The sequence below is a fragment of the Monodon monoceros genome, unplaced genomic scaffold (genome assembly GCF_005190385.1).
Source record: "Monodon monoceros isolate NGI ecotype Baffin Bay Population unplaced genomic scaffold, NGI_Narwhal_1 Super_Scaffold_1, whole genome shotgun sequence".
NCBI lineage: Eukaryota > Metazoa > Chordata > Mammalia > Artiodactyla > Monodontidae > Monodon > Monodon monoceros.
In genome coordinates, this window is record NW_021703765.1 from 65,539,485 (window position 1) to 65,554,938 (window position 15,454).

The following is a 15,454-nucleotide window of genomic DNA, read 5'->3' on the forward strand; positions in this document are numbered from 1 at the left end:
TCTCTCTCTCTCTCTCTCTCTCTCTCTCTCTCTCTCTCTCTCTCTCTCTCTACTCACATACTACTCCATATATCTAAGGGTCATGCCTGTCTTTCTATGCAGTACCTTCACGAAAATGGCATTATACATCGGGACTTAAAGCCAGAGAATGTTCTACTCTCATCTCAAAAAGAGGACTGCCTTATAAAGGTAAGAAATGTATGTTCTATATGTGGCCAGTAGATTTCTGTTCAGAAACTGTTTTTAAATTCATCAAGTAAAAAGTAGGAGCATAAAAAGGTAGAGAACTTGACCTTCCCACTTTTAGCAATTCTTTTAGAGATCAGATGGTATTGCTCCAATCCAGATGTAATGAGCATTTATTGAGCTCCATTGTGTATAAGCCACTTTCATCTTCAGAGGGAGGAAGTAGGGGTCTAGATGGGAGAAACACATCCCCTGTCTTCCTCTGTTTAAAACAGCACTTCCCAATCCTGGCTTCATTTTAGATTCTTCTGTTGATTTAAAAAAAAAACCAAACAGGGCTTCCCTGGTGGTGCAGTGGTTGAGAGTCCGCCTGCCGATGCAGGGGACACGGGTTCGTGCCCCAGTCCGGGAAGATCCCACATGCCGCGGAGCGGCTGGGCCCGTGAGCCATGGCCGCTGAGCCTGCGCGTCCGGAGCCTGTGCTCTGCAACGGGAGAGGCCACAACAGTGAGAGGCCCATGTACCGCAAAAAAAAAACACACAAAAAAACCAAACAAACCGTGACACCAAGCCTACGCCTCAGAATCACTGTAGATGGCACCCAGGTGTAAATATTTTCCTCAGGCTCCTCGGGTATTCCAGTTTTCAGCCAAGGTTGAGAAACCAGGGTCTAAGGAGAACCAGGAATAACTAATTAGAATTCTAGAGTGTCTGTTTACGGTTATAAGCCTTTCGTAAGGTTACAGAAAACCAATATCTAAGTTGAGAAAACCTGGGCCTTAAAGTTCCTTGGCTCAGGAATTTTCATTTAAGCAAAATTAAATAACTTGCAGAGTTTAAAATTACCTTACCAAAACATCAATGTGTAGATTCCAGATTAATGGCAGCATGAACCATAGGATAGGAACTGTTCTAATCTACATGTCTTTTGGGACTGGCAGACTATGTTACTCTTTATTTTATGATGTCATTAAAAGTGATTCCCTTTTGTCCTTACTTTAGATTACTGATTTTGGGCAGTCCAAGATTTTGGGGGAGACCTCTCTGATGAGAACCTTATGTGGTACCCCCACTTACCTGGCTCCTGAGGTTCTTAATTCTTTTGGGACTGCTGGATATAACCGTGCTGTGGACTGCTGGAGTTTAGGAGTTATTCTTTTCATTTGGTAAGAAAAAGTTTTCATCTCTTCAGACTCTGGTTGGAGGTATTTAGGTGAAATCAGCAATGTGTCCAGGTCGAGAGCTTGTGTTTAATTTAGGTCACTTATTTTGACCATCAATTTAAAGCAACACCTAATTTTTCATGATGCTGAAAAAGAAATCGATGTATCCATGAATGCCACTGAGAATGCCACTTGATTTCTTTTCCTTTCTCTCTCTACCAATATTAAGCCTTAGTGGGTATCCACCTTTCTCTGAGCATAAGACTCACGTGTCACTGAAGGATCAGATCACCAGTGGAAAATGCAACTTCATTCCTGAAGTCTGGTCAGAGGTCTCAGAGAAGGGTATGGATACGAAAGGGTTAAGAATTTGTGGTTTGCTAGAATGTGTGTGTGCCGTGGTGGGAATTTCTTTTCAAATTCTGTGATGTTTTCTCCTGTCAATCCTGTTCTTATTTTCTGTTGTTAGTTTTGCACCATTTGAGAGGCAAAGGAAATTATTAGGAACTTGGGCTCCAGAGCCAGGCTGATGTAGGCTCGTGTCCCGGGTCTCTACTTCCTAGCTCTGTGACCTTAGGCAAGTTATTTAACATCTCTGGGTCTCCATTTCATTTATTTGTAAAAGGGGCACAATAAACCCCTACCTTAAGGGGTTTTGTGAGGGTTAAGTGTAATATGCTCACTGTGCCTGGTATCTATTTAAGTGTGCAAAATAATGGGTAACTTTTTAGTTACAAGGTCTCCTTTGAATTAGTAAGCACAGCAAGAGCTAAATGTAATTACTTTGTATTTTAGAATTTAAAAGGGTAACTTTGTAATTCTCAAAAGAAAAAGTAGAAAACTGAAACAATGTACCACAGATGATTGTGCTAAGTGTCACAGTGTCTAAGGAATAATATTGCAATATACAACCAGCCTCCACTTGTTGCTGGCTGTCAAGTTTTGTTTCTGCCAAGCCTGGGATTTCAAGGAGCGAGCTCTTGCTGGCCGAGGAGCTCTCACCATCACTCTGTGGGTCTTGGAGAGAGTTGGCTGAACATCCTGAGTTTTAGAACTGGGGGAAGTTCATCTTTAATTAGTTTGAACTTGAGTCCAGCAAGGAGAGTAGGGACGGAGAGCTAAGAGGTTGTGATGTCTGAGCAGGGAGTGTTGGGGAGCATCATGGTCGTTCCTGGTGTTCTAGAGCACGTGGACAAATACAGAGTGGGGAGGATTAGGGGGCCGTGCCTACTGATCACAATGACCTCAGCCCCTCTCTCCTCTTTCTGGATGTTGGCCTGTGATTCTGGCACACTCTAATTTTGTTGATTTAATGCCTTTATCCTTCTCACTGTGATTTGCCAAATTATCTTACTGCTTTAGCTCTGGACCTCGTCAAGAAGTTGTTGATAGTGGATCCAAAGGCACGTTTTACGACAGAAGAAGCTTTAAGACACCCGTGGCTTCAGGTGTGTATGGGGCAGTGCCTGCCAGCCTAAAATACCCGGGCAGCCCTGAACTGTGCCTGAGAGATGGGGAAGAGGATGAAAACATATGTTTGCTTTGTTGGGTCTGTTTAATGCAATTTTTAAAGACTGAGGTTTAGGTGTGTCGGTATGTGTATGTTTGTCTATGGGTCTGAGCGTGGGTGTGTCTCGTGTTTGTGTGTAACCTTTACAACTTGACTTGGATAGACAAGCTCACTTTATGGCCTGTCCTGGTTCCACTTGGCTTCCCTGAGTCTGCGGTTCAGTTGTGTTCCATTGTGCTCCTTTGAGAGATTGTTCTAGCTCCAAATTTCCACCCTAGCTATGTCCTTCTCTTCTCTCAAACACCGTATCCCAGACGGGCGGGATGGGCTGCGTTCCAGCCATCTTCAACCTTAGATCAGGGAAGCAGGGGTGGGAGGAGGGGAGCAGCCTCGCTGGGGTAGAATCTGGCTATTTCTGAAGCCCAAGTGATCGGGCATGAGGGGTCCCACTTCTCGTTCATGGTGAGTAAGCATGCCGTTAGCAGATTGTCACCTGTGCCTTTCAAGTCTGCATTTCCTCTGTGTCCCTGCTGGGGGTTGTGGCTGCCATTAGATTATGTACTGATCTCATTCGAGCTGCCAGGGTTGGAAGTCCTTAGTGGCTTTGGTGGGCTAGTCTTTGGTTTTAGAATTCACTACGGCCTCGGGCAGGCTTTTTGATGGATGCCAGGTCTTCTGTTAAGTGGAGTTCCTTTTAGCACAGCCATATGCCTTTCTGTTAACTTTCATTTGGTCTCTGTTTCCTGTGGGGATGGGGGACTTAACCAGGTTGCTTGAGGTGGAGGCTCACATACTGTGGGAATTTCTAGTCCAGGAACTCCTTGGGCCATCTAGTCTCAGCACTGTGCTTCTGGAGCTCTGGGAAGAGTGTCCTCGTTCTTTCTCTCTTCCAGCCCTCCACACCGAACAGTTCTGCTCAGGCCAGCTCAGGTTGAGAACAAGAAATCCTTACAAGAAACAAAAAGTAGATATATGTGTTTGGGATGTTGCCCTGGAAACAGCAGTCCCTCCAGAAAAAAATCTGTCAGATGATTTAGCACTTAATAGACAACACAGATTTGAAACTGCAGGACCCTAGAGAAAAGGAATTTGGAAATAAAGGGTGCCTTTGCATGTGGGGACTTAATTTTGATGAAAAAGAAAACATTCCTCTTGGCTCTTTTCATGTGCCTTAATAGGGAAGCTCTTGGGGGCCAGATATGGAGGTAGAGGAGCTGTGTTAATCTTGAAGAAAACAGAGCTTGCCAGTTAGGCCTGGGAACAGGGTTTACATCTGCCCAAAATGTACAAACAAGCATAGCCTATTTTTCTTGTACTTTTTGTCTCAAAATTGTTAACAACAAAGGAAAAGGTGAAATTCAACCCTGCCACAGGGGTCTCACTTGAATACTCTTTTGTCCACATTTTATTTTTGCAGCAGAAGGCGGAATGAACATTCAGTGAGGACGAGGATGCCAAGTGCCCACAAAAATCACCTGCTGGTGACAGTTTAGGTTTCATTTTGGGAAAATTCAGTGTTTTTGAGGAAACTAAATGGTTTTATGGGTCTGGCACTGGACTGAGTGTTTGGAATGTGAGTTCTGATCTCTTTTTTGTTATTAACAGTGTCCAATTTTGGGAGCATCCCTTATACCCACCTTTGACCTCATGTTCACTTCTTTTTTTTTTTTTAAATTAATTTATTTTTGGCTGCGTTGAGTCTTTGTTGCTGTGCATGGGTTTTCTCTAGCTGCGGCGAGAGGGGGCTACTCTTCATTGCGGTGCGAGGGCTTCTCATTGCGGTGGCTTCTCGTGTTGCGGAGCCCAGGCTCTAGGCACGCGGGCTTCAGTAGTTGTGGCATGTGGGCTCAGTAGTTGTGGCTCGCGGGCTCTAGAGTGCAGGCTTAGTAGCTGTGGTGCCCGGGCTTAGTTGCTCCGCGGCATGTGGGATCTTCCCGGACAAGGGCATGCACCCATGTCCCCTGCACTGGCAGGCGGATTCCTAACCACTCCGCCACCATGGAAGTCCATGTTTACTTCTTGAAATAGAGGATTTTTTCTTGCTTAACTTGGAGGCATATTACAATGTCATATTTTTGAATAGACTGTAGACATCTCAAAGGAAGGGTATTTACAGATACACATTCTATCTGTGGTATGTAATGATCTCCTTTTTCAGATTACTGCTTACCGATGACTCTTTTTATTTTCATTTCTGGCTGTGCCATGGCTTGTGGGAACTTAGTTCTCCATCCAGGGACTGAATCCGGGCCCCAGCAGTGAAAGCACTGAGTCCTAACCACTTGACTGCCAGGGAATTCCCAACTGATGACTTGTTTTAAATACAGGCTTAAATAGGCTTGTGGTCGTTTCTGTTTGGCTGCATGGTTTCACCTCTTCATGCATTCATTCATGCTTTCAGAGGACAGGTAAGGAGCTCATGTGTCAAGCAGTTAGGCACTGTGGATACACAGTCCAGGTGGCGGCCAACCCTGACTACAGAGCAGTGAGCTACATGTGGTAATAGGGGTAGGCACAGAGTATGGAGGATCCCCAGGATGAGGACTGCCCACAGGGCTTCCGGTACCCACAAGTTCACACGGTGTGGAGACTGTCTAAGGGCAGGGTGGCCTGGGGATGACATAGCAGTATTACTTTGCTCAGGCTGCCATAACAGAGTACCACTGACTGGGTGGTTTAAACAATAGAAATTTATTTTCTCACAATTCTGGAGGCTGGAAGTCCAATTTCAAAGTGCCAGCAGGTTTGGTTTCTCCTGAGGCCTCTTTCATTGCCCTTCAGGTGGCTGCCTTCTCTCTGTGTCTTCACTTGGTCTTTTCTCTGTGTGCTTACATCCCTGGTGTCTTCTTCTTTTCTTATGAGAACATCAGCTATAATGGATTAAGGCCCCACCCTAAGAGCCCAATTTAAACAAAAAATTTATTATATTTAAGTATGGTTGATTTACAATGTTGTGTTGGGCTTCCCTGGTGGCACAGTGGTTAAGAATCCACCTGCCAATGCAGGGGACACGGGTTTGAGCCCTGGTCCGGGAAGATCCCACATGCCACGGAGCAACTAAGCCTGTGCACCACAACTACTGAGCCTGCGCTCTAGAGCCTGTGAGCCACAACTACTGAGCCCGTGAGCCATAACTGCTGAAGGCCGTGTGCCTAGAGCCCGTGCTCTGTCAGAAGCCACCGCAATGAGAAGCCCACCCACCACAACGAAGAGTAGCTCCCGGTCGCTGCAATTAGAGAAGGCCCGTGCACAGCAACAAAGACCCAATGCAGCCAAAAGTAAATAAATAAATAAATTTATATTTAAAAAAATGTGTTCATTTCTGCTGTACAGCAAAATGATTCAGTTATATATATGTATACATTCTTTTTCATATTATTTTCCATTATGGTTTATCACAGGATATTGAATATGGTTCCCTGTGCTATACAGTAGGACCTTGTTGTTTATCCATTCTCCATATAATAGTTTGCATCTGCTAATCCCAAATTCCCAGTCCATCCCTCTCCCACCCCTACTCCCCCTTGGCAACCACGAGTCTGTTCTTCATGTCTGTGAGTCTGTTTCTGTTTCATAGATAAGTTGATTTGTGTTATATTTTAGATTCCACATATAAGTGATATTATAATCTCTAGGTCCATCCATGTTGCTGCAAATGGCATTATTTCATTCTTTTTTATGGCTGAGTAGTATTCCATTGTATGTATGCACCACATCTTTATCCATTCATCTGTCGATGGACATTTAGGTTGTTTGGCTATTGTAAATAGTGCTGCTATGAATATACGGGTGCATGTGTCTTTTTGAATTATAGTTTTGTCCAGATATATGCCCAGGAGTGGGATTGCTGGATCATATGGCAACTGTTTTTAGTTTTTTGAGGAACCTGCATACTGTTTTTCCATAGTGGCTGCACCAATTTACATTCCTACCAACAGTGTAGGAGGGTTCCCTTTTCTCCAAATCCTCTCCAGCATTTTTAATTTGTAGACTTTTTAACGATGGCCATTTTGACCAGTGTGAAGTGGTACCTCATTGTAATTTTGACTTGCATCCCTCTAATAATTAGCGATGTTGAGCATCTTTTCATGTGCCTGTTGGCCATCTGTATGTCTTCTTTGGAGAAATGTCTGTTTAGGTCTTCTGCCCATTTTTTGATTGGGTTGTTTGATTTTTTTTTTGTTATTGAGCTGTATGAGCTGTTTATGTATTTTGGAAATTAAGCCCTTGTTGCTCGAATCATTTGCAAATATTTTCTCCCAATCTGTAGGCTGTCCTTTGGTTTTGTTTGTAACTACAAACAAAACCTTTGCTGTATAAGAGCTTGTAAGTTTGATAAGGTCCCATTTGTTTATTTTTGCTTTTATTTCTATTGCCTTGGGAGGCTGACCTAAGAAGACAATGGTACGATTTATGTCAGAGAATGTTTTGCCTATATTCTCTTCTAGGAGTTTTATGGTGTCATGTCTTATATTTAAGCTAAGAGCCTCATTTTAACTTAATTATCTGTTTGAAGGCCCTGTCTCCAAATACAGTCACAATTCTGGGGGTTGGGCTTCAACATATAAATAGGGTCTGGGTGGGGGCACAATTCAGTCATAACTCACACAGTTCAGCCATGACAATCACAATTCATTTGCCACAGCGATGGGGGAATAGCATTTTCAACATTGGTTGGGTCCCTCTGATATGGAGGCCCCTGTGCTTATTACAGAGCCTGGCATCTAAGGGTCCTCAACTGTTCACTGAATGAATGAGGGAGGTGGGTGGGCAGGGAGGCACAGAGGGCATTTCTGGCGGAGGCTGTAAGCAGGTGTAGGAGGAAATAAGGAATGGACCTTTGAGAGTGGCCTTGCTGAGAAGTGAGATCCTAGAGGACAGTGTGGAGTGGAATCCAGATGAACTTGGCACTTGGGCAGTGGGGAGCTACACTGAATGATGCAATAAACAGTGATGGAAGCAGGTGATTCTAGCTACTAGATGTAGAACAGGTGAATTCATCCTCGAGCACTAATTTTTCTATATCCATCAAATTGCTGAATATTGAAGGCCTTCACTCCTAGGTCCTCTCTCCGCACCCACCATGGTGCACTTGGCGTAGTGGGAGGAGTGGAGCGGGGGTTGGATGGAAAAGTACATGAGGATTTGGAAGTGGGCTGCTCTGGGTCTGTATTCTGCACATGCTACTTGTGAGTGGCTGAGCTCAGCTTTCAGCTGGCCCCAAAGCCCAAGTCCTAGTCCTGGGTGTTTCACCTTTCTGAAGGTAGGGAGGGCTGTCACCTCTCAGGGCTCCCAGATGCAGAAGTGAGCCCTGCAGAAGTGATTATTCATGGAGGTGGGCAGGAGTTTTCTGTGTACCCTGCCCCACCCCTCATTTCCCTCTCCAGCAGCAAGAAACACCTGTTCACTTTTTTTTCTCATTAGCTCTGGGATATTGTGGGCTTGAAGTCCTTCTGGCAACTTGTGCAGTGCTTGCTGGGTGAATTTTCCTAGGGTGCAGGGTTGCTTTGTTAGGGTGGCCCTGGTAACTGGTCTCATTGTTGGCAGTGGGAGGGGGGACCTCCTGGAAAGATCTGGGGAGCAGCATGGAGCCAACCCCAGCCTTTGACCTCCTGATCGCCATCTCTCAGGATCTGGGATGCTGGCTCTGAAAGATTGACTGCTAAGGTCTATGGTTCTCTCTGACCCACCTGGAGTTTTTTTCTTTTTTTTTTTTTTTTGCAAAATAAAATTTATTTGCTAATGAAATTAAAATATAGTGAAAACCAAGAAAATGCTCTTTCAGAAGATTTTATCATATTTCAGCTATATTCTATTGATAATAATTCTATTTTTATTATTTGTGTATCACCTTTCGGTTTACCAAGTCCTTAATAATTCTCTCCTACCTTAACACTAGTCAAAACACTTGAAACCATTTGAAATAGTTTGATGGGGCTTTGCGACATAGTGTAATGCATTTTCTACCACAGATTTTCAAGGATCATATAATGAAAATAAATTTATATGACAGGTTTGGATAAGCAACTATTTCTTTGCTCCCTTGTTTTCACAGATGAAATTATGTAATTCCGTAAGTATATTTTAGTCAACCAATCCTTTTGTTACATAGTTATATAATGGAAAGGTGACAGTTGCTCATTATGTTTTAGTCAGTCTACTAGTAGTAGACATTCACCCGGAGCTCTTAAGCATATGGGTTTGGTTCAGCCAGTGTTGACTGAGCACCGACTGCTGATTAGACTTTTCCCTTTTCTCCACATTCATCCCCATCTTAGCCTACTTCCCTGTTTCCAGGGGCATCCTAGCCCTGCCTTTCAGGAGCTTTCTTTCCCTCATTCACAGCCTACTTATGTTTTTCATTTTTTCACAGGATGAGGACATGAAGAGAAAATTTAAGAATTTGCTTTTTGAAGAAGAAAAGTCGATGACTGTGCCCCAGGTTCCCGCCCAGGTATTCTGGGTCATGGTCATTAAATGTAGTCTAAGTTTAAAGAGTCAAATGAGTGGAGGATAAGGAGTTTGAATAGTTTTTTTAGCAGTGATTGCTTAACATTTTTTTGGTAAGGAATAATGTAGTAGATACTTTGTTTCAGCTTGATCTGCTCTGGCACCTTTAGAAGATTTAATAATGAAGACTATGTTTAATGCATTAGAGAAGCACAGCTAGGGGTTATTCAGGAAGTCTCCTGTAAGGCAAGATTGGAAGACTTATTAGAGGCTCAGATTTAAATTTGCTGAAAAATTTAAAATTTGGGGGAGTGGTTGATGATTTCTGATTATAATCTTATTCCTCTAAAGTTCTTTGTAGGTATCAGTTAATATCTGTTCATTCCTGTCCTGCCTTCTTTCGGTAACACTCCTCTTCCTACTGCTCCCTTGCAATTTTATAAATGGGGAAACAAAGACACAAAAAAGATTGTCTTCCCACAAAAGAGCAAGACTTGAGGCTCCCTGGGAGAGGTATTGTGGTCCCTTTACATTTCCTAATTTAGAAGACAACCAAGAGGAGGCTGGTTATGCTTCTTACTTTGAATAGACATCATTGAGTGGTTGGAAGCCCCAAGGGAGAGAAATGTCAGTCCGATAAGGGTGTCTGAGTTTGGGAGGGGTGTGTGGGGATTCAGAGTCAATGAGGACAACCAGTATTCTTGGTCCTAGGAGTTTCACATGAAAGGCTCCAAGTTTACTGGAAGTATATAGGGAAACTTTGGTAAATTGTAACCAAGCCAGAGGTTTTCTTTGAACATCTCTCTTTTCCTTTACTTTCAGCCTTCTACAAGTCAAAAGCGGCTTCTTGAAGGGGAAGCAGAGGATGCCGACCCCACAAAGCGCCTGGCTGTTTGTGCTGCTGTCTCGTGAACACCGGTTGACCATGAAAGAAATGTACTTTCTTGAACCCAGCTGCCATGTTCTTTAAATCTGTTTTGCATAGCTTGTATTTTCATTGTGGGAACAGTTGCTTTTCCACAATCATTGATACACAATTCAAAATGTAATGGAACCTGGGCTTTGTGCTTTTGCTTGTTGATCAGCTCTTAATTACACGCCTTTAGTGTGTGCATATTTGAAGTTGTGTGCCTTTCCTCTGGTGCCTCTTCCTTGGCTGTAACCAGGCAGGTTTCTTGGGATGTATCCCTGGGTGAGTGGCATACAAATTCTAAAGTTGCAGGGGATGGGGCACAGTGAGTCAGGGTGGGGTTTGTCGAGACTGGCCAGAGTCCTTACAAGACGGTCGGTACCTTGGTGCATCTACTATGGGCCAGTTTTTTTTTTTTTTAACTTTAATTTTTTAAAATTTTGTTTTTCATTTTTATTTTTTTGGCCATGCGGCTTTCAGGATCTTAGTTCCCTGACCAGGGATCGAACCCGTACCCCCTGCAGGGGAAGTGTGGAGTCCTAACCACTGGACTGCAAGGGAATTCCCCCACGGGCCAGTTTTAGAGTCCCATTCTCACCCTCACCATCCCTGAAACCACAGAGCCAGATAAGTTGTGAAATTCAAAAATCTCCTGATTTTAGGAAGAGGACCAGGCACATCAACTGTGTTTATATGTAATACCCCACTGAATCCTATAACCAAACACTTTAATATTTCAGCAGCAAATATTCACAGTAAGAGGAATAGAGAAAACTGTAAATAGCTTCATGTCACTTCAGATCCATCTTTTCTGCCACGAGAGTTATGGAGGACTCCCCAGTTTCAGAGCTGTTTGGATTTTGGAAATGTGACTAAGGCATGTGGGCATGTCATGTTGACCCAATGATGACCAAGGAGGCCCTGTGTAAAGCGCCTCCCTAGGTTGTTCTTGTCTAGTGATTCTATGGGCTAGGTCCTCTGATCACCTTTATGTTATAGGTGAGGAACCCAGGCTGAAGGAGTAAGGTGACTTACCCAGTGGCACACAGCTAGGAAGTGGCGGAGCTGGGACCCAACCCAGGGCTTTCTGACTCAAATTCATGTTCCTCATCTCCTCCGTCCCTTATTCATTCAGACTCAGGGTTGTTGACTCACACTGACAAAACTCACATGAGACTGATTTCTAAATCTTGAATGCCAGTATGTTCAATCATGATGAATGGGTACAACGCCATGATCTGTGGAAGCTGGGACATCTTGGTGACAAGGAACAGAGGCGCATTCAAATTACTTCATGGAAAAGGGGATCTGTTTCAACCTTACAGAGGGCTGGGCCTGGGAGCCATCAGGAGCCCAGGCAGTTCTAATGGCTGGCTCTTCTTGTCTCTTTCTGACCCACTGATTTTGCTTCTTTTGTAACTTTGGCTGACTGATGCTAGGCCACATTGTAGCTTGCTGACTATGCCATGAGTTGAGGGTCTTGGTTCAGATGCCACTGGTGAGCCAGCCAGGGGAGGGTGAGGGACACACAGATGTTGCCCCAGGCAATGAGGGTGGTGGTTGGCAATGGAAATTAGAAGGGTGTGCAAGCATTCTGAGGCTTGGCTGGCCTGTTGCTGAGGGCTAGATGGGGATTTAGGTGGTTTGCCTATTTAAAGGAATGAGGCTGAGATTGCCAAGTTAGATGGGTTTTAGCTCATTTGAATATTTAATGTGAAGGCTGCGGTTTCTTAGGGCATCTTTCCCTCTTGGGGTAGTCAGCGAGCCCTTCTCTGTTTCCAGAGCACTTTGTATTAGCTCTCTGATTATACCTACCATGGTAGGATGAATGATGGCCTCCAAAGACGTTCTTATCCTAATCCCCAAAATTTATAAATACGTGACTTTACATAGCAAAAGAGACTTTGCAGGTGTGATTAAGTGAAGGATCTTGAGATGGGAAGACCATCCTGTTTTATCAAGGTGGGCCCAGTGTTATCACAATGTTCCTTTTAAGAGGGACACAGGAAGAGTCAGAGTCAGAAGAGATGGAGTGGTGCTCTTTCAAAGCAGAGGAAGAGGCCACAAGCCACTACAGGCAGCCACTAGAAGCTGACAGACAAAAAGCAAGGAAATGGATTCTTCCATCGGAGCCTCCTGAAGGAACCAGTCCTTTTACTTTACACCTTGACTTTAGCCAGCTGAAACTGATTTCAGACTTCTGACCTACAAAAGTTAAGAGAATAAATGTGTGTTATTTTAAGCCACCCAATTTGTGGTAATTTGTTACAGCAGCCAGAGGAAGCTAATACACTCATTACTAATGGGGAGACATCAGCTGCCAATATGGGGACACCCAGCATCCACTTCCTCTTCTTAACCTTATACTCCGGTTTTCTTTTTGGGGAATTCTTTCTCCCTATCCCATGAAGTCATAGAGGGAGGGGGAGATGGTACCTAGGTGTCTGCCTCCCCCCACACAACCCGCATGCTATAGAAGACAAAGGGGTCCCTAGAAGCTCCTCTGGTAGAGCTCCTCTCACTGCCCACCCAGCTGGAGGTGGGCACAGGGTTTTGAAATGTGAGCAAATGGAGCTGGGATGGCAACATCAGTAGTGGGAGCAATATTGTGCTAATCTGAGCTCTCTGAACTTCCTGACCTTTGGCTTTGGACAAGTTACTTCTAACTGCTGAGCTTTTATTTCCTTATCTGTAAACTGGGTGCAATAAGAGTACCATCTTAATACGGCATTTCTGAGGATTCAGGGGTGGAAGTTTCATTTAAAGTGCCTGGTAGGGGATCTGTCAGCGTTGGCTTCTATCATTAAAGGTGGGAGGGTCACATACATAGCCAGAGGGAGCCATAGAAAGTTCTTGAGCAAGGAAGTAACATCACCTGTTTACCTTCTTTTGGGTTCACACAAGATGGGTGGATAACTGAGATGCCTTTGACAAAACAGATTTGGGAAATGCCAGGTCTGGGGTGGGTGGTGGGAGCAGAGGTGGAGGGGTACCACCCAGTGACTGAAGTAACTGCCAGTCCCTTTTGAAGAACAGGCATGTTGCTTGGTGGTGGACCTCCGGTGCCTTGATGATGGTGCAGTAGACAGCTGTACTTTGTGTCTGTCCTGAACCTGATGCCTCTTATGGTAATTGCAACCCTATTTTTTCTGGGGGAGGGGAATCCCTCTTCCCACTTGCCCCAACCCCAGGTCCTTCTGGCAGGGTTGACCCCACCCCCTTCCTAGAGGGGCTCCATATAGTCAGATCTGGCCAATCTTGCTGTGATTGGCTCAGGCAGGTCACGTGACCCAAATGGGTCCAGTGAAAGAAAATCCAAGACTTTGGCTGGAACTACTGGGAAACAGCTCCTGCTATGAATATGTAAAGTTACATATTCATAAATTCTGGGGAATTAGGATGAGAACATCTTTGGAAGCCATTATTCACCCTACCATGATGGTAGGTGTGAGTTAGGAGCTGCCCAGGACACTATGTGGAGAGAACTGCATGAGAATGAAGTAATCACAGAGGGAAGCGGAGCTGAGAGATTGTAGAAACACCGAGGTTATCGTTTGAGCACCTGGATCCAGCTATGCCTTAAGTGAGGTACCACCCAGGACTTTTCAATTATTCCCTTAATTGTTTTACTCCAGGTTGAGTTTTTTAAATTAAAAAAAATTTTTTTTGTTTTAAAAATTTTTGGTCACTTGTGTCTGGAAAAGGCCAGACTAATAAATTCAACCACTTACAAACTCCAGGAGACCCTCAGGCACTCTTCTTCTTTTTTTTTTTTTTTACAAGTGAAAACATTCTCTGCTGTTGTTTTTGTGCCAACTTTAGGGTTTCCAGAGAGGTTTGGGGCAGAGAATGGAAAGTGAAGATGTGGGAACTAAGTCCCTCCAGCCCCAAGGTTGAGCGAACCCCCTCCCAGCTAATTATACCACAGGGTTTGGGATCAGAGCCCCCTTCACTAAACTTTAGGAGTCTTGGAAGATAGGGCTGGAATTATACCACTGAAACTTGGATAGCTTGGTGTGTGCCAGGCATTGCGCTCAGAAAGGTGTGTGCCTCATCGGAAAGCTCACCTCAACCCTGTGAGGTATTACTGCCGCTCCTCCCTGTGCAGATTTAGAGATCAAGGCTCTCTGCAACAACCGGAGGCAAGACTTGAACCGAAATTTCCCTTTTCAAGGGCCCTTGGTTCTTGACCATAAAACAAAATTACTTAAGAGGTCTTGTCACCGGATTACCATTTGGTGAGCACTAGGTGCGGTGGTGATATTTTATCTGGATTATTTCAAGTCCTCCTAACTTGCTGGACGTTCCCGATTAAGGAGAAACAGGCTCCTGGAGACCTGACCTTAATCGGGCAAAGGTGAGTGGAGATGCGGGACTCGAACTCGGATTCTCCATTGAGTCTGGCTTTCCAGGGACATGGACATCAACTGTGCTACTTAGGCTCGCTCACGTGCTCACACACCTTCGCGATGGGGCTCTCATCACCTTAGCGGCGTCTTCCCCCGGGACTTCTTGGGATAATTCCCTCTTGGCTTGGACCATCTCCTCAAGCCCAAGTAGGTGAAGCAAAAGGGGCAGTGCCGAGGGGTCTGGTCCGGCGTCGTCCGCAGTGCGGCAGGTGGCGGCGCCCAGCCTAGAACGGCGAGCTCTCTGGCCCGGCCGGACGGCTGCAGAGGGGGTGGGCGCAACGCTGGGAACAGCGGCCGGCTCCGGAGGGCGCGAGGCGGGGCGCGCGGGGAGGGGCGCGGCGAGTGCGCGCTTGCGCGGTCGGGGGGACCCGCGGAGGCGCGCGGGGAGCGTGCGCGGCGATGCGCGCGTGCGCGGTGTTGGGTGTGGGGGGGGTGTGGGGGTCGTCGCGGAGGCGCGCGGCACGGCGGGAACATGGCGCGCGGGGACGGCGCGCGCGCCTAGCTGGCGGGACCGTTAGCTCGAGGCGGACGCGGCCCGGGCCCCGCGGAGATGGAGCAGTCGCCGCCGCCGGCGCTCGAACCCACCCCGGGGTCGACCCCGGCACGGAGCCGTAGGCGGCGGGAGCCCGAGTCACCGCCGGCGCCGCCTCCGGTGAGTGCGTGAGGGGCGCGGGCCGGGAGACTTTCTTTGTGAAACTCCGTCGGTGCGAGCCGGGCCGGGCCTCGGCGGCTGACGAGCGCCCGCGAGGCGGAACCCGCCCCGTCGTCCGGGTTCGAGCCCTGCCTCGCGCCGCACGGCAGCGGGACCTGGGCTGTTGCCTGCCCG

The 15,454-nt window shown here is 46.0% G+C and overlaps 2 protein-coding genes across 4 annotated transcripts in view; both read left to right on the forward strand.

Annotated features, from left to right (window-relative positions):
* The window catches only part of CHEK2 (checkpoint kinase 2), a 39,283-nt gene extending 26,824 nt beyond the window's left edge, over nt 1-12,459 (forward strand). Inside the window, exons 9-14 of one of the 2 annotated variants that reach the window (XM_029233242.1) lie at nt 103-189; nt 1,189-1,352; nt 1,579-1,694; nt 2,712-2,797; nt 9,233-9,313; nt 10,132-12,459. In XM_029233242.1, coding sequence (XP_029089075.1) covers nt 103-189; nt 1,189-1,352; nt 1,579-1,694; nt 2,712-2,797; nt 9,233-9,313; nt 10,132-10,221 — 624 coding nt within the window. In that variant the 3' untranslated portion in view covers nt 10,222-12,459. The remainder of the gene's footprint in view (nt 1-102; nt 190-1,188; nt 1,353-1,578; nt 1,695-2,711; nt 2,798-9,232; nt 9,314-10,131) is intronic. The other variant, XR_003795171.1, reaches the window with a different exon arrangement.
* A 2,611-nt stretch (nt 12,460-15,070) lies between these two features.
* Nucleotides 15,071-15,454, forward strand: part of TTC28 (tetratricopeptide repeat domain 28) — a 579,401-nt gene continuing 579,017 nt past the window's right edge. For both annotated transcript variants that reach the window (XM_029219000.1, XM_029219007.1), the window contains exon 1: nt 15,071-15,280. In XM_029219000.1, coding sequence (XP_029074833.1) covers nt 15,179-15,280 — 102 coding nt within the window. In that variant the 5' untranslated portion in view covers nt 15,071-15,178. The remainder of the gene's footprint in view (nt 15,281-15,454) is intronic.